Source organism: Pectinophora gossypiella, chromosome 7, assembly GCF_024362695.1.
Source record: "Pectinophora gossypiella chromosome 7, ilPecGoss1.1, whole genome shotgun sequence".
In the NCBI taxonomy this organism is placed as follows: domain Eukaryota; kingdom Metazoa; phylum Arthropoda; class Insecta; order Lepidoptera; family Gelechiidae; genus Pectinophora; species Pectinophora gossypiella.
In genome coordinates this window covers 3,755,622-3,780,302 of record NC_065410.1, presented here as the reverse complement: position 1 = coordinate 3,780,302, position 24,681 = coordinate 3,755,622, and the positions used below count along the sequence as shown (strand labels likewise).

At 38.2% G+C, this 24,681-nt stretch overlaps 2 protein-coding genes across 2 annotated transcripts in view; both read left to right on the top strand.

The window, feature by feature from the left end:
• LOC126368190 (equilibrative nucleoside transporter 3) overlaps nucleotides 1–24,681 on the top strand; it is a 418,002-nt gene that overhangs the window by 106,171 nt on the left and 287,150 nt on the right. The gene's annotated exons all lie outside the window — the stretch shown is intronic.
• The window catches only part of LOC126368173 (ATP-binding cassette sub-family G member 1-like), a 67,547-nt gene that overhangs the window by 11,997 nt on the left and 30,869 nt on the right, over nucleotides 1–24,681 (top strand). The window contains exon 2 of the mRNA XM_050012062.1: nucleotides 16,599–16,783. Coding sequence (XP_049868019.1) covers nucleotides 16,654–16,783 — 130 coding nt within the window. The 5' untranslated portion in view covers nucleotides 16,599–16,653. The remainder of the gene's footprint in view (nucleotides 1–16,598; nucleotides 16,784–24,681) is intronic.

Here is a 24,681-nt window from a genome sequence, read left to right as displayed (position 1 = left end):
ATTCTAATTTCGACATTATCAAAAAACTGCGAGGGTTGCTAGGTAAGGAAAATGCTCAAAACTATACCGCCTCTGTGGTGTAGTGGTTAAAGCGTTCTAGGCGTTCCGGAAGTCATGAGTTCAATACATGTAAAAAAATATCTGACTGACTGTTCACTGTATGATTAGAAAATTGCACTGAATCACGTGACTTTTGACATAACTTTGTACATCCATAATTATAAAATCTACGTCATTATGGTCATTGAGCATTGCACCATTGAAAACACGTGTAAGTTTTTTATTTGCCTAGTGGCATTTATCCTCATTATGTCAGAGTCCAGTTTTCCATAACACCAACGTTGATAGGAACTTGTTTAAACCAGTTTGATGTGAGCTCTAGACCCAATGTATTAATCAGCTTAAGTTATAATTAAACAAAGCAATTGCAGGTTTTTAGGGTTCTTAGTCAACTACGATAACCCTTCTAGCTATACATATATGCCTGTCCACAGACTCGTACTAAGAAAGCTGTTTCTTTTAAAATGTGGTAAAAATCATAACTTTTTTATTTGTTAAGGAAGGTTTATGCCAAGTTTTTTATTTACACCATAAAAAACACAAAACATACAAAACAGTTACAGAACAAAAATATTTGAAAAATATGAAACAAAACAAACATAAAATTAAAATAAAACTAAAACAAATAATGCCAAGTTGGTCTTACAATTGTGACATAAAACAGAATCAATCGGTTTATCTCATCACTATGCTAATGAACGTCACAACACTGGCTCCGCTGGCGCAAACAGATGTATCTTTATGTAAAAAAGCTTATTATAAGATTAATGACTACCTAATTGATAAAAATGTCTGGTATTAAATGTGTTCCTCTAGTTAATAAATAACTTGTAATGTATACCCTCACTGTTTTTTAAAAGATGTGTTGCTGTTGCAGTTTCTTGTCATTTCTTCTCCTCAGCCGTAACACCTTGCGAAATGACGTAAATTCAAAAATGTTACATTGACTACCCCTTCGGGGATATAGGCGTGACGCTATATTATGTTAATTTAAAATTTTATTAATTAGTCATAATTTATAAAAAATGATTATTGGTCGACTGTTTAAGGTTACATTTTAATGTACCTAGGTCATAATTCATAATAAAACAAAACTCTGGCAGATATTATGTAATTATGCAAACGCCTGGCTATTATGAAGGCTGAGACATTGATCACATCGGAACACGACCTCTTATGTAATTTATGTAACAAACTATTTGGTCATATATGCAAATAATTGCAGATTCATTTCCTATTTTTGCGTGACCGTGACTTTTAATTGCGGTTTTTAACATTAAACAAGTATACGTTTTAAATGACGACCTCTGTGATGTCATTATAGACACTTCGATCACTATATTAGACGCCCGAATTTGTTTAGGGGCACTTTAGACAAAAGCTTAGATTGAATCGAGGTTCTAAACTTGACGAAACGAGGCACTGCAGTTTTTTGTCGTGAGCTAACTGGCCGGCTCTATGGCTAGAGTAAACGGGTTATTAGAATGGTTATTACTTATTATTATGTTCTTCGCGTGTCGATATTATTCAGTACTGTCCTTAATAGGGGGTACCATCCCTAAGAAGGGGTACCGTTCCTAAGTAGGGGTACCGTCCCTAAGAGGAGGCACCGTTCCTAAGAAGGTGTACCGTCTCTAAGAATTAGTAACAGAATAGCGGAAGCTTTTCTACTTGTCCAAATACTTAGAAACTATTGCACATTCAAGCCAGAAAAATAATGCATTTCATCGAAACATACTCAGCAATCCATAAGGTCAGGAGGTTAGAGAAACAATAGAACAACGCTGCGCCACGGACGAATTTAAACACAGGTAGGTAGTGGGTACATTACTTAAAGAATAGTTCACACACTCGTATATCGTCGCCTCATAGTGAATACCACGCATGCGCCATTTTTTTGAAAAATCTAATTCGTATGTGTTTTTCATTAAAACCTCGATTTTATTAAATTAATTTCATACCGGCAGTTTCTTTCGCATTTATAATACTAGTTAGTTTACTTTACATCTAACATACATAACATACATAAACTCACGCCTATTTTCCACCGGGGTAAGCAGAGACTATAGAATTCCATTTGCTTCGATCCTGACACACTTCTCTTGCTTCCTACACATTCATCAATCGCTTCATACACGCACGCCTGTTCAGAGTAGACACATCTAAGAAAATCAAAAAATATTTATTAAACACAAAACAACCCAGCCTGCTGTGCCCAGCAGTGGGACGTATATAGGCAGTTTATGTTATGTAAACACAAAACAACATACAGTTATCTATAAATAGAAAATCTCCAAAGCATCACACCGAAGCAAAGTTCCCAAAAGACTGGCAACATTTCCTCTTTGAACAGCTAAACCAACCCTTTGACAAAAGTAGCTGCCAGTCCTCGGGTCGTGCGTCGCCTCGACGAGACGCTTCGAAAGGTCCTTAATGAAACTTTTTGTCTCCAGGGGCCTGTTTTATAAAACTTACAATTGTAAATTACAATGACAATTTGATGTACATTGCGGAGTGTGTGATCACAAATATTTTGCAGTTTCGAATTAGCTACGTAATGAACACCAAATTGTCGTTGTAATTTACAATTGTAAGTTTTATTAAACAGGCCTCTGGCCAAATGGCCCCTTCGTCTCTACGGCAAAAGGTACAAATAAATAGGTCTGACCCAGACTCCTATACTTCCTTTTTTAAAGGCTCTCTGCCATCTAAGCTGCAGCTACCGGACATGAATAGGTTACTAAACTTTACTTTTGTATTTATAATAATATTAGTGTGGATTAGTATGGTTGTGGTATTGGCATAAAAAGAAATGTTAACCACAAAAAGAAATCAAAATAAAACCATAAAATATGAACTAAAATCCTCTGTCTGATTGTTAATTAATTAATTACCTACTTACCCACAAAAAACAATAATTAAGATTGAAGGTAGTTTATTACTGTTTTTATGCCCAATGATTTTACGATTTCTGTTTTGTAATGGAAACTTTATTGGTTTTTTCATACTTAATTACTAAGTAATAAAGTTTTTAATATCGTTTAAATAAATATCTATGTATACCTATGTCAAAAGCTACTACTATTGCGACCACTATTGACTACTATTACTAACCACTACTGCAAACGAATTACTTATGGGATTACCACATTTTTGTACCGGCTGGGAAATGTTAGCAAATGCACATAAAATAATCAAAAAGCATTCTTTTAATATTTTAAAACATATTACGTGCGAATTGCAAAATATTACTATTATCAAGTTTGACACATATTTTTGTGTGATAAACCGCATATGGGGTAATGATAGGCGCTTGCGCAACGAATATTATATGACGGTGAATCACGATTGTGGTTAGTCAATGAAACCAAATCTTCAGTTGTTGTTAAGCAAATGTTTTTTTCATTATTTGTATTGCAAGAAGTAAAAAAACATGCATACATACATAAACTACATAAATAGCCTATATACGACTCACTTCATGACACAGGCCTCCCCTTAATCAACCGCAGGAGGTATGAAGCATAATCCACCATGCTGCTCCACTGCGGGTTGGTGGATTCAAGCCTGCTTGAAACCCTACCTTACTACCCCTACCTTACCCTACCTTAACCCTACCTTATTGTCTGAAAAAATAAGTTGATTCCGTGCTTCGGAGGGCACGTTAAGCCGTTGGTCCTGGCTATTAGCCGTAAAAATACCTCCACCAACCCACAGTGGTGAAGCGTGGTGGAGTATGTTCCATACCCGCTCCGGTTGATTGAGGGGAGGCCTATGCCTAGCAGTGAGCGTCGTACGGCTGATAATGATGATGATGACTTTCCATAAACTGAGAGAGCCGAAATTTAATACAGAATTAGGGTTTGATGGCCACATAAAGGAAAATCTATACAAACTATTTTTTAGTATAAACAAGCATCTGTTTTTTTTTATTAAATCTTAATACTGAAAATACAATTTGTCAATGCCCTGCAAAACTAAACAACAGTTTGTCTACAGGAAAGAGTCTCTACTAATGATTATGAACTTATATCTAATAGTCATTTGTAAGTAGGAGCACAGTGAATTTAACAATTAAAAACATAAATTAGCTAGGACACGAGTCTAAAATCATCGAGGCTTGGCTAGTCTGTTATGCAGCCCACCCTATTAGGGATTATAGATGTGAAGTTATGTATGTTATAATAATAATTATTATTTATTTATTATCAAAGAAATTTGTACAGATGTGCAATTAAGTTAAGTGCCTATATAGAAGGTGTACAAATTATTTGTTGAACTCTGATCTCCAAACTAAGCTTATAGGCCTGTGTCTTGGGGATCAGCGTTCGGCCAGGCAGAGATTGAACTGGTTGAGCTATTAGTTAGGGCAACACATCCTATGCAAAAGGTATCAATAATATAAAGATATATAAGGGGCTAGAAGACCAACTTTTAAATAATAAAAATTCTAGAAAATCTCGGAGGTGATAAAGAAATTTACGGTGGAAAAACAGGTAGGATAAATCTTGGTTCTTGGACCAGTCATCTAGCCAATTTTACAATGCTAAAACTTACTATCTACTGTAGATGAAGGCTATCGCTCCCGTTTACGTATAACAATCTCATTAAGCGTAGTTGTAACGAACTTCTGAGTAATTTGGGGCAAGTGTGGTGGGCCGTGCCCTTCCGATAAGAATGTAGGGCAAGGCCACCCAAATTGGCCGTCTTACAATTGAATGGACCTGATGAAACTCATTCACCTTCAGCGTATTAAACAGATCTGAGGAATCTTTGTCACTTATAAAAAAAACACGCGCGCATTTACTACTGGAGTGGGCAGTCATGAACCTTCTTACCGGGTGAGAGCCTTCAGCGCTTCCCATTTGTCCGGCCAAGTAGTTAATGCCATCTGCGGCAAATCTGCAATAAGTCACGTCAAAAAAAAACGAACCTTCAGTTCACTAATATTCTCATATCTTGTTTTCAAATAAACCAAAAATTTTGTTACCTAGACAAAATTCGTGGGTGTTTTTGCAAACAGTTTTTTTTGTGCAATATTATTATTATTTTAGACGTATCTGTAATTTTTTGCTAAAATAATTTGTATCATATAGACAATAATTGCAAAAGGTGCTAATCAGATTCGCCAAAAAATTCAGATATGTCAGTTAGCGACATTAGCGACGAATTATTGATACCAGGCGTCATGTTATTTCAAATTTAGTATTACGAAATATTTCATACATAACGCATTCTGAAGTGTTTCAGAACACCGTAGCTTTATTTAGCTGCAATATTTGCACAATAGTTGCACTCGACAAATATTGCACTCACACTATGCAAGCCTACGCATGCGCCCGAGGTTGAGTTGTGTTTATAGAGGAAGCACTCAAATTCATAGAGCTCGTGAAGTAAGTATTATTACACAATGTATTAAACACAATGACTAGTTCTGTACAATTAGTGATTACATAACATAAACAGCCTATATACGTTCCACTGATGGGAACAGGCCACCCCTCAATCAACTGGAGGAGATATGGAGCAATCATCATCATCAGCCTATTAACGTCCCCACTGTCCCTATGGATGGACAGGGAGATCGCGCGGGCCCAGTGTGGATTGATGGTTATTAACGACTGCTAATGCAGCCGGGACCAACGGCTTAACGTGCCTTCCGAAGCACGGAGGAGCTCGAGATGAACACTTTTTTTTCGTGGTCACCCATCCTATGACCGGCCTTTGCGAAAGTTGCTTAACTGCAACAATCGCAGACCGATCGCGTTTACCGCTGCGCCACCGAGATGGAGTAATAAGTGATAACAATTCAAAAGGATAACATTTTACAATAACTTCAATGCGTGGTAAGAATATGTCAAAGTACGTCTAGACTACAGTTCGTCACGGCCAGCGGGGACGTAGCACTAACTAACTAACTAGCACCAACTAGCACTAACATTTCTAATACTTACAACTAACATTACTAATTACACACTACACTAAACTAACTAACATTTCTAATTACGCGTCCGGGACCGGGATACTTGAACCCCGAAGGGGTTAGTAATTGTATTGTTAGTTAACACAAAACGTCTAGTGCCCTGTGCCGAGGTTTTTCTTGCAGCTTCTTTTCCCCGGCTATACAGGTTGTGAGAAGCTGCAGTAGTTTTAGGCGGATGAGACGTTCGTTATGTAAAATTGACGATTCAAAGTGTAACTATGTTACCTACTGAATAAAGATATTTTTGAATTTTGAATTTTGAATCACCTTTTTGATTTTACCGATAAGGATAAAAGCAAGTAAAACGTGATTTACCTATCTATTATGTTGAAATATAAGTACCGCTATGCATATATGTTTATCACAATGTTAGTTCTTGGGAATTGCTAAGTGCTTTGAAGTTGTTGGTATTTATATTGTATATAACGTTACAATGTAAGATCTATTTGTCTACCAACCCTTATTACATTGCTTCATAAACTGCCTATATACGTCCCACTGCTGGGCACAGGCCTCCCCTCAATCAACCGGAGGGGGGTATGGAGCATACTCCACCACGCTGCTCTTCTGTAGACTAGAATATTTTTCAAGCTCAAGTTTTTATCCTATCTATTATCATATTGTCCACAGAGTAATTATTATAGAGAGATGTCACGGGAGCATAGCCGGTGTGCACAAAACGAACATATTACATGAGACAAAGATCGTATTATAAAACTTAACATTTACATTACATTGCTTATGTTTTTTTTTTATTTTTACTTCTGATGGGTTTGCTCTTGGCCCCAAACTGCCCGGAGGCATAGACGAGGCCTAAGGTGTAGTGAGCTCGCCCAGAAGGTGCCTGTTTTCTCTGGCCTTGAAAGCACCCGGGTTATATGCATTCGGAAATACACAAGACGGCAGAGAATTCCACTCCCTAGCAGTGTGTATAATGAAGGACGATGCGAAGCGCTTAGGTTTGTCGCAATATGTGCGTAGGTACATAAATACATGTGGGAATGGAAAGGTAAGATGATGAGTGAAAAGGAACGTTTGGAGTAAGATAGTATGAGAGAGAGAGAGAGAGAGAGAGAGAGAGAGACGGAAACAGGAAGCAGAAGTGGATTTATTTTTTAATTGACACATAGAGAAGATGGCGATATGTGAGGTTGGAGGAGGTTGTGTAGTGTTGGCATGAAAAATAAAAGAGAGTGAATATTTAAGACGATGTAATCATTGCAGAAAAGAAGTCCCTTCTATTGAACAGAACGACCAGTTCAGTACAATTAGTGATTATATTTCAATAAGATAACATTTTACAATCGTCTCAATGCGCGGTAAGAATTAGATCTATCGAAATACGTAAGCTGGTGTTGTGACGTTTATGGGCATATTAGGTCGATCGATTCTTTTCTATTTAATTATTATTATTGCGTATGGCAGACAAAAATAAAATAAAATATCCTGCGTGGATCATAATATACAGCTGAAGCTCCCCTAACCAAGTCTCTGCCGCATCCAATGCGTCACACAATGGTGTGACCATTGTGTGACGCATTGTGTGCAGCTCAGCTATGCCACCTGGGAACCGGTGCAGAGGGCACTCGTTCACTATGTGAGATATGCTTTGATCCGGGTGACCACATTCACAGTATGGCGACGTTCTATCTAATACTACCTACGCACATAAATATAAATAGCATATTTGCGACCCACTGCTGGGCACAGCCGTCCCTCAATCAACCGGAAGGGGTATGGATCATACTCCACTACGCTGCTCTTCTGTAGACGGACGTGTCAAACATGACCATGCGAATATTTTTCAAGCTCAAGTTTTTATCCTATCTATTATCATGACCACAGAGTAATTATTAGAGAGAGATGTCACGGGAGCATAGCCGGTGTGCACAAAACGAACATATTACATGAGACAACGATTGTATTATAAAACTTTACACATAATTCATTGCTTCATTGGTTTCGCGCAACAACAATTAGCGCTTGTGTTACTACGCAATGATCGGCAGGTAAATCGATGTAGCGATCCAGCCAGGAATGTCTTAGTGCGGCCGGTTCATATGTCGATAGTTTTACGAGTACAATGGGCTGATGTGATTTAGTGCTGAGGGCACAGTGATGTTCCCACTTTCGAACATACCCAGGGATGATACATCACTGTGAGGGCATAATAATAGAAATACTTTTTATTTGCCTTTGGAAAATCATGCCGATGCAATGAAAGATAAAATAACAGTCAATGTTCATTGTCGTAATTCAAAGTCAAGGGTACCAATATTAGAGAGGTATTGCAAATGTTAGTCAATTGCCGGGTACATTGCGTGTTATATTTTGAAAGTTAAAAAATAACTACCATATCGGACGACCTCTATAGATAATTACACGAGTCACTACACCAACCCGAAGTCAATTATCGATTGGGGTAATTTTGGGGAAACGATCATTAATTTCTAAATGAGTAGATTTCAATGGGGAACTTTACAATCGACGTTGTAAAACCTCCCTAATACGAGTAGTAAGGACACTGTAAGTAAGGCTGCTTTTCTTTTTCAAATTGTTCTTTCTTGTACTCTAGTCTTATCTGCGTTAAGGTTACGTAACAAAGCTCTATTTACACAAGTTTTGCAACTTTTTACTGCCGAGAACAACGGTACCCACGAAATATTCTTGCGCTATACTATACGGATATGCCGTTGCATATCCCAATTGAAGTAGTCGAAAGTATATACATCGCAAGATGAACTAAGTACCTACATATCACCGAGTTTTCTGTTAACTAACGTGATTGGTGGTGAGCCGTATCGCCGTCTATAAAAGTACGAGCCAACTAAAAACTAGTGGTACAATTTTCTTCTATCGTGTGGGTTGTGAGGTGGATTACCAACCCCATCAAACCTTGTGTCAGGGTAACTATTGAGACGCCAAAGGCCACTGATATGGCTCATTTAACGACTACTTACTTACATCAGTAAGTAATAACCGGGACCCAAGGTTTAACGTGCCTTCCGAAGCACGGATCATTTTACTTTCGGACAATCAGGTGATCAGCCTGTAATGTCCTAACCAATCTAGGGATCACAAAGTATTTTGTGTGGTATGTCTCCACCGGGATTCGAAATTTACAAGTCATTTACAATTTCATAAGTAAAAATTACTTTGTGATCCCTAGTTTGGTTAGGACATTACAGGCTGATCACCTGATTGTCCGAAAGGAAGTCGATGCGTGCTTCGGAGTAGTCGTTGGTCCCGGTTACTACTTACTGATGTAAGTACGTACTTACATCAGTAAGTAGTAACCGGGACCAACGACTACTCCGAAGCACGCATCGACTACGTAGTCGTTACATGAGTCATGTCAGGGGCCTTTGGCGGCTCAATAGTAACCCTGACACCAGGGTTGATGAGGTTGGTAATCCACCACGATAGAAGAAGAAGAAGCTCAATGACCTTAGTATAAGTTGACTGATTCAATGTCACATAGCTTCCCTCATTAGGCGCTTATCGCTATCGACCCACTAGAGTCGATTAATTCTTTCAAATATTCTTCCCCTCAGACGACGCACCGTCAGCCCTGTTGTCGTAAATTTTGTGCCGGGTGAGAGCTCTCAGCACTCCCCATTTGTCCGGTCGAATAGTTAATGCCATCTGCGGCAAATCTACAATAAGTCACGTGAAAAAAAATGTCACAGACAGATCAACTGATGCCAACTAAAGATACATAATATTAATGGTACATAATAATTTGCATGTTTACATTCTGATAGTTGTAGATCTTTCAAAAACTAATGTCCCAAGTGTTATCCCGTTTTAACGGGGTCAAGTTACCTAACCTTAAGATTACATAAATAGGTCCGGTTTTTTACGGAAGCGATCGCCTGTCTGACCTTTTAACAAGAAGGAAAAATAACAACCTAATTATAGTATCACATGCCTCCGAAAACACATTTCAGCACCTAATAATAATTTTAAGATCCAAACATTAATTCAGAAACAAATTCGAAAATCATTGGTTTAGCGCCACGCTCGATTTGAACCTGCGACCTTAGAATGAAAGTCAAGCGTTTGTCCGACTAGATTACCACGGGTCGTATCCATCTTCTTCGCAATTTGTATTTGTGTTACTCGCGTCAGACAGTAGGTACTGCGGGGCGGAAGGCAAGAGGGAAACCATTGCCCTACTTTTCCCTTAAAAGTAGCATGGAGAATGCTACACCGACAAGAGCGTGGCTCTTAAATTAGTGATGTGATTATTATTGTGGTCGGAGTGTAGAGGTGCATTTTTTTTGTTGTAGATAATAAAAGGAGTGAAGATAAATAAAATATCCCTTTTAATTCTGCATCCCACATTACGTACGTACCTTGACATTGAAAAGGATCGGTATGAAAAAAAAAAACAGTCTTTGGGTTGTCTGCGTCATAGATACCGCATTATCGTCATAAGTGTTACAAAAATAAAATTTAGGATTTTAAATATGCGCACATTATGAATCCTTTTTTAAAGCACCATTTTTTGTATTATTAACGCATTTTTAATACCGTCGGGTGACCAATCCGTGCAGGTATTCGGAGATTTTTTGTGTTGTGTAACCATGTTAATTTTTTTAAAAGATATCTCATGCTCCATTACTGTTTTAATAACCTATTCATACGATACAAGGTAAACCACGTTCTATTTTTTATGTCCAATAACTATATCTTACGCAACATAATTTTGGAAAAAAATTTTTTTCTTTGGAAAAAATAGAAGAAGAAAAGAAAAGTAAATCAAATTCAGCGTCTATGACCGTTGTTACTTATAAAACATTTTCTGGAGCCTGTGCCCAGCAGTGGCATATTTAAATTACTTTTGGGCTTTAGCCTTTTTATTATTAATTTATTTTTCATAATATTTGTATTGTGTGACATGACACTTGGACTTTTTATGCCTTGCCGTGTTCCGCGCTGTGTTCGAGTATCGCGAAATAAAGTATAGTGATGGTGACGGACGAAGAGCTCGGTGGCGCAGCGGTAAACGCGCTCGGTCTGCGATTGTTGAAGTTAAGCAACTTTCGCTAAGGACGGTCATAGGATGGGTGACCACAAAAAAAAGTTTTCACATCGGGCTCCTCCGTGCTTCGGAAGGCACGTTAAGCCGTTGGTCTCGGCTGCATTAGCAGTCGTTAATAACCAACAATCCGCACTGGGCCCGCGTGATGATTTAAGACCCGATCTCCCTATCCATCCATAGGGAAGGCCCGTGCCCCAGCAGTGGGGACGTTAATGGGAAGCCCTGTGCGGAAGCTGTACTGTGTGTATAGTGAATAAATTCGTTTCAACTTGTTACTGGCAATAAATTTATTTTATTCTTATTCTTGGACTCAGCGAGTTTCCTTCCAATCCTGATATCCACTTCCGTAACAATATTATTATTTATGTCATTTTTTTTTGGGACTATAAAGTCCCGGACTTTTGAAAGGCGTGCGTGGGCCCGAAATAGAGGCCCCTTAAGCCGATATAGAACGAACACGAATATAGGTTCAAATGGCACAAAGTTCCGTAATCCCAATTGGGGTAGTCAGAGGTACATCCATCGCAAGATGAACTAGGTACCCATGCCTCGCCCAGCTTTCCGTTAGACCGACGTCATAGTTAGGTAATTTAAATATAAGTACGCTAAAATAGTATTTACTTAAGTCATTAGTTTATACCTACACCATAGAATAAGGAATGCGTGTAGAATGGCAACTCTCCACTAACCACTAGCGGCTGAGCTAGATTTACCTCGATTTGAGTTGGGTCAGACATCTGACACAACAGATGCGCGTGTACGATAACGTCAATGTGTAGTGTCTGTGTAAAACGAGGTATTTTTATATGAAGTGTCCCCACGGGTAACAAACTTCCGATGCTCAAATGTTGACTGACTCACAAACACACTTCACCATGTGACCCTCGCTGGACCGGAAGCGGCCATAATGCTCCATTAAGGTGACAGAACACATTGACATTTATTGCATCGGCCTCCAAGCACACTTGGTCGCCATTTCACTGCCAGAATCAAAATACTTGATTTCTACAACTTTGTACCTCTATCCGCCAATTAGAAAACGAAGACTAAAGAGAATACCAGCCGGTCTGCATGACAACCGCGCCGCAAATTATATTGAGCGCTTCGACCAATAAACGATACGATTGCTATCTAGGTAGATGGACGTCAAACGGCTATTGGTCGAAGGCCACGATATAACTCGCGCCGCGCGCGTCGCGGTTGCCGTGTAGAGCCTACAGGTCTTTCATACATAGTAGTATTCTTTACTCTATGGCGTTGTGCTAAAAGTAATGCATCTTGACTAGGCCTAGAATGCTTAGACAACGAAACTCATCAATCCTGATGCAACGCAAATATTTACAATCTACAAATGATCGAGACGATGATCATGGTTGTCCATTATCATTATAAGTTGCGCAGGCGTTGATAAATCGTTGCAAAATGAGGATAGCGCAGTAACCGCTGTATGGCAAATACAGGGGAGTAGCTAGGATTACTGAGGTCGGCCCATCAGCTTTTTTTTAGGTATTAGTTACATTTCTTCGCTATTTCTCTAAAAAGCCAAGGAAATTCTAAAAATCCTTTTCTTATATGGTAAAACGTTACAAATCAAATTAAATACTTAATTAATACAGTCCTTATTAGCTACTAAATACCTATTTCTTACTACTTTCAGTTCAAATTCTTTTTCGTGATATTTTGTAGATTTGCTATTGCCTTTAACTGGGCACATTATAATGGAAACCACGTGATATCAATTATTTGTGAACGGAATATGAATTTTAAAAAAAAGTTTGGTGCCCGAGCCGGATTTCGAACCCGTGACGCTGCTATGTTGCTCACGCGTTCTCGATAACTGATCTAGTCAACTTTTCAATACTTATTATTACGTAATTTAACTTAAATTAAGAATAACAGAGATGTGAAGGTCAGGGTTTGCCGAAGAGCAATGGAGCGCAGAATACTAGGTGTAAAACGAATTGATCGAGTTAAAAACACTGTGCTGCGCTCAAAAACCGGTATAACTGACGTTGGCAGAAATACCGCCAGGCTAAAGTGGAACTGGGCTGGACACGTGTGCCGCATGCATCCGGAACGATGGGCAAAGATCATCACTCACTGGATACCACAGGACGGACACCGTAGACGTGGTAGACCCCGGAAACGAAGGCGCGATGATCTCGACGGTTATCGAAAAGACTGGATAGAGCTCGCACATAACCGGGATACTTGAAAAGACATGGGGGTGGCCTTTGCTCAGCAGTGGGATCATACAAGCTAATAATGATAATAACACAAAGGACGTAACAACCGGGCCCCTGAGTTGGGGGCCCCCTATACTATGTGGCCCAGAAGGCCCCACCCGGCTTGGTTCCTAGACACTTGCGCTGATGCATAACTTTGATCATATCAACGGATGTTCATGTTCAATTATCGTTATTTCAAAGGGGATGTGTAGACATATACATACCTAAATTAATACGTAATTTGACATCATAAATTAAGAATAGTGGTTATGTACTCGTAGCACAAAGGACGTAACAAGCTGACTATAACAACCTGAAATAAGAAAGGACGTAACAGCCCCTGAGTTGGGGGCCCCCTAGACTATGTGGCCCAGAAGGCCCCACCCGGCTTGGTTCCTAGATACTTGCGCTGATGCATAACTTTGATCATATCAACGGAAGTTCATGTTTAATTATCGTTATTTCAAAGGGGATGTGTAGACATATACATACCTAAATTAATACGTAATTTGACATCATAAATTAAGAATAATGGAGATGTACTCGTAGCACAAAGGACGTAACAACCTGAAATAGGAAAGGACGTAACAGCCCCTGAGTTGGGGGCCCCCTATACTATGTGGCCCAGAAGGCCCCACCCGGCTTGGTTCCTAGATACTTGCGCTGATGCATAACTTTGATCATATCAACGGATGTTCATGTTCAATTATCGTTATTTCAAAGGGGATGTGTCGACATGATACCTTACTTAATGGACGGATGGAAATCAATAAAACATAATATTCAAATAGCCTCTGTGGTCGAAGTTAGAGCATTGGGCTTATGATTTGGAGGTCCGAGTTCGATTCCCGACGAGAACACTGTCAGACTGTCATTTGTTTGGCTAGGACTTTGCAGGCTAAATTACCAGGTGGTTGGAAAAAGTAATTTCCGTGCTTCGGAAGGCACGTTAAGCCGTTGGTTCCGGGCTAATAGCCAAAAACGCCTCCACCAACCCGCAGTTCAGCAGCGTGGTGGAGTATGCTCTATACCCCTTTCGGTTGATGTAGGGGAGGCCTGTGTCCAGCATTTTTGACATGACTTATTGTAGATTTGCCGCAAATAGCATTAACTATTTCATAACCTCACGGTAAATATGGGAAAACTTCATGATCTTCGAAAATTGCTCCGCATCATGGAGACACCCGACGTCCTGGTGAAACTATGATACCTACATTTTTTTCGCATAACGTATTTTAAACCTTCAAAAAATATCTAAATGGCGGAAAAACAAGATGGCCGCCATACAAAGTGTTAGATATTTACTCAGCCGTTAGAGGTAGGTGGGTCATTAAAAAAAAACAGGGCACGCGAAGCTGCTTTATTTAGCAGCGTGCGCACCACGCACCATCTAGTATTTCAATAAAGATAACATTTTACAATAGCTTCAATGCGCGGTAGCAAAAGTACGTAAGCTAGTGTTGTGACTTGTGACGTTCATTAGCATAATGATTTATCGGTCGAAATTAGGTTATTCTATTTAACATTAATTATGGATGCAGACAATTACACGTAAAGGTGAAAAAAACATAAGTAAATAATGGGCCTCTCGCACTTAAGTCATTCTCGAACATTTTTTTTGTTGACGTGACTTATTGTAGATTTGCCGCAGATGGCATTAACTACTTGGCCGGACAAATGGGGAGCGCTGAAGGCTCTCACCCGGTACAACGTTTAAGACAACAGGCCTGAGGGTGCCCAGTTGGGCGCGAACCTCTGCTCAGGGCATCGTCTGAGAGGAAAAATATTTGAAAGAATTAATCGACTCTAGTGGGTCGATAGCGATAAGCTCTGATTGAGGGAAATCGTCGACCACGCCGGCGGGGTCGTTATCGGAGTCCTGAAGTGTTTTTGGTATCGCGAGCTGATTGGCAAATACTCGAACAAAAACAACTGATGAAGTCGAGTTTATTCTCATATTGTTTCCTGGTAAACCCGTGGTATTAGTGATCATAAGAGTGGTTGATGTATGTGTTCTTTATAATCTCTCTCTTTTTTATTTGTATTGCCAGTCACTGACCTTTGTAAGGGTAATGTACTTATGATCGACCACAACCAGACAGATTAATAAATGAGTTTGCAGAATGGTGGTGCTCTTTTGTTAAGGATCCTTTTGATGACGTGTTTAGCTGACATTCGTATCTTATTTTCAATACCTTAAATTAGGCCCTTAACTTTGCTCTGTTTTGGAGCCGTGGTAGCCTAGTTGGTAAAACGCTTGCCTTTCACTTTGAGGTCGTAGTTTCGAATCCAGCACAGGCCTTATAACCAATAATTATCGAATTTTTTTTCGAATTCATGTTTGGATCATAAATTATTAGCACGTGCTCAGCGGTGAAAGAAAACATCGTGAGAAAACCCACATTCCCGAGAAATGCATTTTCGGAGACCTAACCTGTATTGGGCTGGTTTTCCCTTCCCGGGTTGGATGGTCAAACAGAGTCGCTTCTATAAAAAACTGGACCTGTCAAATCTTCAGATTAGGTAAGCGGGCCATGTAAAAAACGTAATAATGCTAGGGAGATGATGATGATGATGAAGTTTGTTCTTTTTTGGCTGTTGGTGATTCAAAATAAAAAAGTTGAAAATCATTATTATCTACCTGCCGTTTAGGACAACGGATATTCCTCGGTTATGTATTATGGTAAAATTATTATCGCTACATTTAAGTATATCTTCGAGAAACAGACACTTTAAGAAAAAACTGTAAACATCCATATTCATTGTTTAGGTACTTAAGTATATCTATTACCGATTTCTCGAGATATCAACTCTTTTTTAGAAAGTATTTTTAAGTCTATTATAATATTTCGTTACATAATAATTGGGTTAAGTCGGGGGTTTTGAGTTATTTTATTCTTTTTCGATAAGATTTTTACGTGGGTTTTTTACAAAATTTTTAATTTTGCTTAATTTTTGACCGGTACGACTCACCGCTGCTGAACCGTTGGGTGCGATTGTATGCAGTTACATAGCTGCCCGCGGCTGCGGTGACTCGGGCCGGTCTCATGCAGCTTATTTTTATGTTGACGTCTTCCCAATCTGTTACTAATACTAGGTTAAGCTTTTTGTTAGTAACATAATATAGACTAGTTTCCGAAATAAATAATTTGAATTTGAATTACAGAAACGACATGTAACTAGGAGGTCTTAAGTGCAACCAGTTAATTTATTACTTAGCAAGAAAGACTTTTGCAGCTTATCGTACGTGTGAAGTAACTTTCCTTTACCCTTGTTACAGATAGACTTCAAACTACAAACGCCATTATGACTATGACAAAGTGGTGAAAACAAGGATGTCTAACGGACTAGAAGCGTCGAGCGCACCCCGCGCGCTGGGGCGAGCGCACTTGTCCCATCTACCACAACGGCCACCAGTCAACCTTAGCTTCCAGGACTTAACATATACAGTACAAAATGGCAACAGTAAGTACAAACCATCGATCATTATTTACCTATTATATTTTTAATTAAGTACATTATCTTTTACCGACTATATATGGTGTTAGTCACATCGTAACGAAAAATTTGAGGGATGATTTAGACCATGATTCTGAGTTGATATCATGTGGAATTTTCCGTCGCAAAAGTATGGAACTGAAAATAATAAAAAAAAACTTTTCGACTGAAAATTCTACAGAATCATGGTCTGAATTATCTTCCTCAGTATTCGTTACTATGTCACTAACATCCTGTACAGGTTTTCCCTTCAATTAACTACAGAAGTATAGAGCTTACCATGCTGCTCCACTGCAGGTGGGTGGAGGTGTTTAGGCTGGTAGTTAAGTCATTCGTCAGATCGGGACTAATTTTAACGCGAAAATAGTATATAGACTAGCTTTTGCCCGCGACTTCGTCCGCGTGGCGTATTATAAAAGAGAGATCTTTATGTGTGTGGGAGTGCATATCAAATTTCAAGCATCTAACTTATGCAGTTTAGATGTTTTCATACAATTTTTTTTTCCCGCTAACTCCCATTTTTCAAAATACAGCCATAACTAAACTTTATATTTACTAAGGTATGCATGCATGCTAGATTGAAAACATCTATCTCACATGGTTTCGATTTTTTCATACAAATGTTTCTTCCCGCTAACTCCCGTTTCGGTGGGAATTTTGCAATATCCTGTTGCAACTAAGCATTAAGTTAACTAAGGAACCTGCATGCCAAATTTCAAGCGTCTAACTTAAGCGGTTTAGATTTTTCATACAAAAGGATTTTCCCGCTAATTCCTGTTCCCGTGGGAATTCCGGGAATTCCTTTCTTAGTGCACCTCTACGGTACCTAAGCTACGTCCCTTGCAAATTGTAAGTGCCTACGTTTAGCCGTTTAGGCTGTGCGTTGCTCATATGTCAGTCAGTAAGTTTCTCCTTTTATATATTTAGATTTAGGTATTCGACTTTATAAGTTTTAATTAGTAAAGTTTAGCTCGCGAGGAGTGCGGGTACAAGTGTGATCATACCTCTATGTTATGGTATGTTTGTAACCTATTAATTGTAGATGGTGCGAATAATTAACAGATAAGTATAGAAAAAAATGCAAGTAAAGTTACATTTTAATAATGGCGATAATTGATCCACTGATAATTGATATTCATTAATGTTGCGCAAGATTCTATAGGAACGGGGGTATTTATAGATTAATCGAAGAAAACTTAATCCATCTTATGTTGCATTGTTTTTATTGGCTTCAGCGGGCCTGGCACCGTAAGCACGTGACTCTTTCTGCCGCGAGAGAGATCATCTGTCTCTTTCTGTGCAGTACTGTGAGAGAGTGACGGATGACGGATGTCGGTTACGGTGCTAAGCCCGCTGGAGACTTGACAAAACTTCTGATGAATCGTTTTATTACTGGAGATCGATCACGTCCATCAACATCGATAGAGCAGCGTGGTGGAGTTTTGAGGGTTGAGGATCGTCATCTCATTGTTTCCGAACTATTTAATTATTCATTATAGATACAAGAGGTAAATTATATCGTCGCTTTATAGAGAAAACCGCCTAAGCGCCTTTTTGAAAAATGACATTCTGTTGTTAGCTAATTTATTAAGACGTTTTGTTAACAAAAGGAATGTAATTTTTCAAAAAGGCGCCGATAAGAGAAGAGACGGATGATTGACAACAGATAATTTTAAAATGAATGAATGTATAACCCGGGCGAATAAAATAGGCATCTCGCTGATATCCAACCCGTTTCACGTGTGCTGTCACCCTTATTCTGTCGGGTTATTAGCCAATAAAAAAAATTGGGAGGGTTTTATAAAGGTTCTCTATTTTAACGCATAAAAGTTTATGTAATAATTTACCATGGCATAATGTTACTTGTCCTATTATTAGTTACGCATAGTATTAATTTGTCATAACTTTTTAAGCATAAATTTGAAACTCATAACTACTATAAGCATAATAATTAATGGCAATAATGATATATAAGCATAAAAACTATACTCCGAATGAGAAAAGCTTTGGCACAACTTTGAACATTTCCGAAACTTATTTTTTCCTAGGCTGCATTTGGTTATGATTGTGACTTTTTATATTTTTTGACTCTATTTCATGCTGTTGGTCATCATTCAGTATACTTTTTGTGAGTAAGATAAACATGCTGGCGACGTAGGGGTGGCCCAAGGGCCACCCCCGCCGCACCCTAACCTACTGTTATGCCTTGTAAAAATTATGACAAAACACTATTATTCTAAAAAAGAATTATGGATACCTATTTATATGCGAATCAAATTTATACCATCAAATATTAGTCCAAAAATAAGTTATACCTAACAAACCAGTATTCTTAGATGTTAGGGAAAGTACTATTATGCTTAAAAACGTTATGCAAAAAGGATTATGATAATTAAAATTATGACTGACCATTTATGCATTTTAAGAGAATCCCTTTTATAAACTGTCTAAACGTGATGTACTAATGTTCCATAAATTTTATGCCTGTTTATTTGAATGTGAAAATACTTAAGGATTACTTAAGAGAAATTCCTTATCAAGGGTGGTTTAAAATCTAATACAAGTATAAGCAAAGCAGGCTGGTTGGCCAATTACCGTGCAGGCAGAAAATGAGCGTTTACCGCAACATTGGTCAATCATTAGAAAGCTCTGCACCGGCTCTATAGGGATGCCTACTGTCGATATACTTAGAACATAGACCTAAAAATACAAATATCCCCATTTGTGAAAAATCACATTACAATGGAATTTACACGTGAGGTGTTTTTTTACGGCTAATAGCCAGGACCAACGGCTTAACGTGCCCTCCGAAGCACGGAATCGTCTTACTTTTTCGGACAATCAGGTGATTCAAGCCTGGAAAGTCATTACCAAACAAAGGACAGTCTCACAAAGTGATTCCGACAATGTCCCCATCGGGAATCGAACCCGGACCTCCAGATCGTGAGCCTAACGCTCTAACCACTAGACCACGGAGGCTGTTGGACATTACAATGTTAATTAAAAAAAAAAACACTTAATAGACAAGTTACTTTCAATACAGGTAAAAAAATGTGGTCTTTTTTTCTGGGATGTAATTAACGAGGAACTTTCCAGGCTACGCTCCTCTATATAATATAGATGAATATAGATGGCACTGTTCAGATTTATATAATTACATATTATATATATATATATAATAGAGATAGTAACCTATTTTCTCAGGGTACAAAATTATACAAAAATATAATGTAATGGCAGAGACTTATATAAAAATAATTATTGCTTGTTATTTGTATCAGATACGTAAAGAATTATGTTGCTACCTATATTTCTTCTCTTTATTTTGATCAGAATAATAATGGGTGGAAGATGTGATGTGCTTGGGTGTAATAGCAAGGGTTTATTTATTATTTATTTATTATATTTATTTATTATATTTATTTATTATAGTTATAGGTAGTAGGTATGTGTCTAACGATGTATATGACCAATGGATAATTAAGTTTTTTTAAGCATCATAAGTATATATAGGTTATTTTAGTATATATACATTTATATTAAATCAGTTCTTTAGAGCCCTATGGCGTAATTATCTGAGGTAGGATATATCTACCTCACTTTCTTTATATGCAGATATATTATGGTATTGCAATAAAATTAGAACGTTAAGTACCCATTGTCTTTGTGAAAGCGGCGTCAAAACAAACAATTGACAGTCTATATACCTATATGCGCCGGATTAAGTGAGTTCGATGACCTAAGCGTACCAAATAAGGTCTAAATAAAGAAACAAAATTATACATACTAAACACGCCAGTAATCCCCAAGGGGCTTTACTAGGACACCACAGTGTAGTCACCACGGTTGCACCACCAACAAAATGTTTGCAGTTGTATAAACGACTACAAGACACCAGGGGGCTTAAAAAGGCCATATCGAAACAATTCATCTAAAAAGCAATATTGCAATTTAACATTAGTAAGTGGGCAAAGCAAATAAGTCAAAATTGTCCTTTTTAACCTCCCAGATCATATTATGTTAGAAAGGACACACGGCCTCTGTCGGTTCTATGTTTTTATCTCTCTCTCTAATCCAGCATTGATATATTTGATAGATAATATTACTTCTCTATTAAAATACGAAACTACCAAAGTCAGTATTGTTAGATAGGACAGAATCTATCGACTTTATCTCGTCAGATACATCACTATGCTAATGAACATCACAACATTGGCTTTCATTCTTTGACAGATCTAACTCATACCGCGCATAACGCTATTGTAATTTTGTTAAACTTTATCTACGTATATACTAATGGTACTTCTTCTTCTTCTTCCCACTACTTAATCAAAAAAAGTAAAGTAAAGTTGTTAATAAGTTAAGTAAGTTGGTAAGTTGTTGTTGTTACTTGTTAGTTGTTGTGTTGTTATTGTAAAGTTGTTATAAGGAATAAATGAAAATATGAATAATATGAAATATGAAATCAATCCTTTGCTTTTTTCCAAGACAAGACTTACTTGCAACCTATTATCACACGAATATACAACCAAAGAATAAATTATAGTATAACGTAACCGCATCAAATTCCGCGTTTCTTTCTCTTTCGCATCGGCATGCTAAGCACACCCCTGCGTCGGTCTGAATACTACGAACACGTGAGCGCACGCACGCGCCGGCCAGCGGCTATCCCTGAGTATTCCACGTGCATTTTTTGCATCAGAACTGAGTAACTTGACTGAAACAGAGCGACTTGAATTCCGCACTACATAAATTTAGTGTGGTCGGTTTTCTAGTGATCGCGTTTATGTCACACGCCTACCACACCTCTTCTGTGTTCCGCTTTACGCGGTAAGACGGCACACGATAAAAATAAAAAATAATATTTTTGTACGGTGAAGCCGGAGTGTGTCCCCGTCTATCAAGAGTTCAACGGCGATAGCCCGGATTCCTGCGGACACATCCTAATTTTATTTTAAGTTATACCTGTCATTTTCTTATCCGCCGAAATGAAAAGGGACGGATGATTAAAAACTGTTAATTTCAAAATGAATGAATAATCCGAGCGAATAAAATGGCATCTCGCTCATATGTAACCTTGTGCAACTCGTTTGACGGTACTGTCGACTTAATTCTGTCAGGTTATTTTCTATTGTAACATTTTGGAAGGGCTTTTTAAATTTCCGCCTAAAATTGAAGTGTGTCTCACATACGCCTGTTGATTACCCGTCCCTTTCCTTTTCGGCGGATAAGAAAATTTTAATGACAGGTTAAAATATAATTAGATGGTGTGTACAGGATTGAGCACTATCAGATCAATTAAACGTTTACATATTCACTAGGAACCTGCCAATATCTGCCTCCTTAAAACTCACGTTCCATCAAACCGAATACCAACACCGGTGCTATACCGTCTGTCGTAAACCGCATTTCCCGAGCCGTTGTTTCGACACGAAGCACTAAACACGTGAACTGAGTCCTACTACTTCGTGTGCGCACGAGTCGATCACGTGATCCAGGTGCATTCACCTGCTGCGTTCCACTTGGACTTTTGCAAGCGGTTTTTCTATTTCATTCGGGATTTTCCTTTTAGAGGTTTTCTTTTTACGCTTAACAAGGATATGGTGGTACAGTCACGAGCAACATCGTGTACCCACTTTAGAACCCTGTCGCACTATCGTGTTTATCATTTAATGAGACTTACAGTTAAATGACAATGGGCACTTTTGTATGAAACTTGGTCCAAGAACCTCCACTGATGAGACTTATATGTAATGAAAGCTTATGCTTTCCCTATGAAGCTGGCAAAGTTCTATCAGATTCTGTCCCGGGGTTCTTTTTTTACGGCCATGTTTGTCCTGGCTAAAAATGTGATAAAATACAGTGGGAGCTGAAATCGAAACCCTAGGATTTGTTTTTTTTATGTTTCGGATTCTGGAAAAGATCCTCTTTAAAATGATATACAATATGATACATAATTATTTATGTAGACTTAGTTAGTCGATTTTAGCTCCCACTGTAGGCCAATGGTTACTGTACGTAACAGTAACAGCTAGAAACCGGTTACATTGCACATCACGTGAATGCACTAGTTTGACTGCCTAGTCCGTTCCGCTACGATCCACATCAATTGGCCCTAAAGATTTTTTGCCTTTGCCTCGAATTAGGAATTAAAAACTTGTTTGAATATTTATAGGCACGTGATTAGTTATTTATCAAGGACGTTTTAGTGAAGTCAGTTTACCATGTTGTTTCGAAAATAACTTAACTTAGTTGAAATTTGAAAAGTCAAAAAAAAAAGTTACTTACTACTTTTTCAGATGACTAAAATCAATCCTCTCAGACGACGCCGTAAAAATAACGTGAATGCAATTTATTAGTTCAGTGATTTATAAAGTCAAATGTAAGTACTTATAGCCTATTTATTTATATTGTGAACTTTCATTGTTCAAAATTTCTTGTGTGGTAAATAAATAAACAAACTGATGATGAAACATTTTTCATAAGTAATATTACCTAGTAGTGGAGAGAGAGTCCTGGAAGAAATGGAGGGAGGCCTTTGCCCAGCAATGGGACACTTTAGGCTAGATAAGATAAGATAAGGACTGGTGTTAATTCTAATATTATTTTAAGTTATACCTGTCATTTTCTTTCTTATCCCTGAAAAAGAAAGGGACGGGTAATCGACAGGCAAAAAATTTATGGAACACACGTCAATTTTAAGCACAAATCCAAAACAACCGTCTAAAAATTTTACATCGGCCAATAACCCTATAGAGTTAAGTAGACAGCACGCCAAATGGATTGCATACCAACGAGATGCCTATTTTATTCGCCCGGGTTATTCAATCGTTTTAAAATTAACTTGTTGGCAATCACCCGTCCCTTTCCTTTTCGGCGGATAAGAAATGACGGGTATAACTTAAAATAAAATTAGGAGGTGTCTGCAGGAATCGGGGCTACTACCTACCTAAGTAAGTAACGACGATTAAATTAGGTTATTGTAATTGGCAGCCCTCAGACGTTACACACTCAGTTGCGCGTGTTGATAATGTCAATGTGTAGTGTCTGTGTAAAACGAGGTTGTTTGTATGAAGTGTCCGGGGTGTGGTTTAGGTACCAAATAGTACTGAATCGGTACTATAATAATATATCTAACAACATGAAATTTCAACATTATGCAATTGGTTTCGCCATTTTGACGCTAATGAATTTTTGTTACTTCACGTTTTATTTAATTATTTTTTCAAGTAGGTACTTAGTTACCGTTTATGAAAGATAATGTGTAAAAAGTGTTTTTATCAATAAACGATGTCTATATATATAAGGAGGTAAAATATCTTTACAATTAGCAAATTGTCGCGTATATTCCAAAGTACACGCCTAGTGGTATTTTTGTTTAAACGTCTAATTTTAACGTGTGTACGCTATAATTAAAGTATAATTTACAGTGTTTTATTTCCACCGAAAAGTATGAATGCGTAAATATAGCGTTTGCGTCAAATCTAAAAATAAAGAAAAACTATAGGTTACTTACATATTTTTTATCTTCGTACAGCAGTTACATACAGCCGAAACCTTGACAGCCTGGAGAGTCCAGTCATGAGCAATATCATGTACCCACTTTAGTACCCTGTCGCACTATCATAATTATTTGACATTTAATGAGACTTGCGGTTTAAATTTGTCAAAAAGTTAATGTGACATGGTTTCAAAGTACTTGTGACCGTCGATACGAAAATCTCGTTCTTACCGGGTCTCATTTTACCACGCGTGTGAGCGAGACAGATAGTCAGCGCGCTCCCTTACTCCTTAGCGGCTTACGGCCATTTAGACTAAAGTAAGACCCAGAGGGGGTGAGGTAAATCTATCGCGGCGAAGATGCG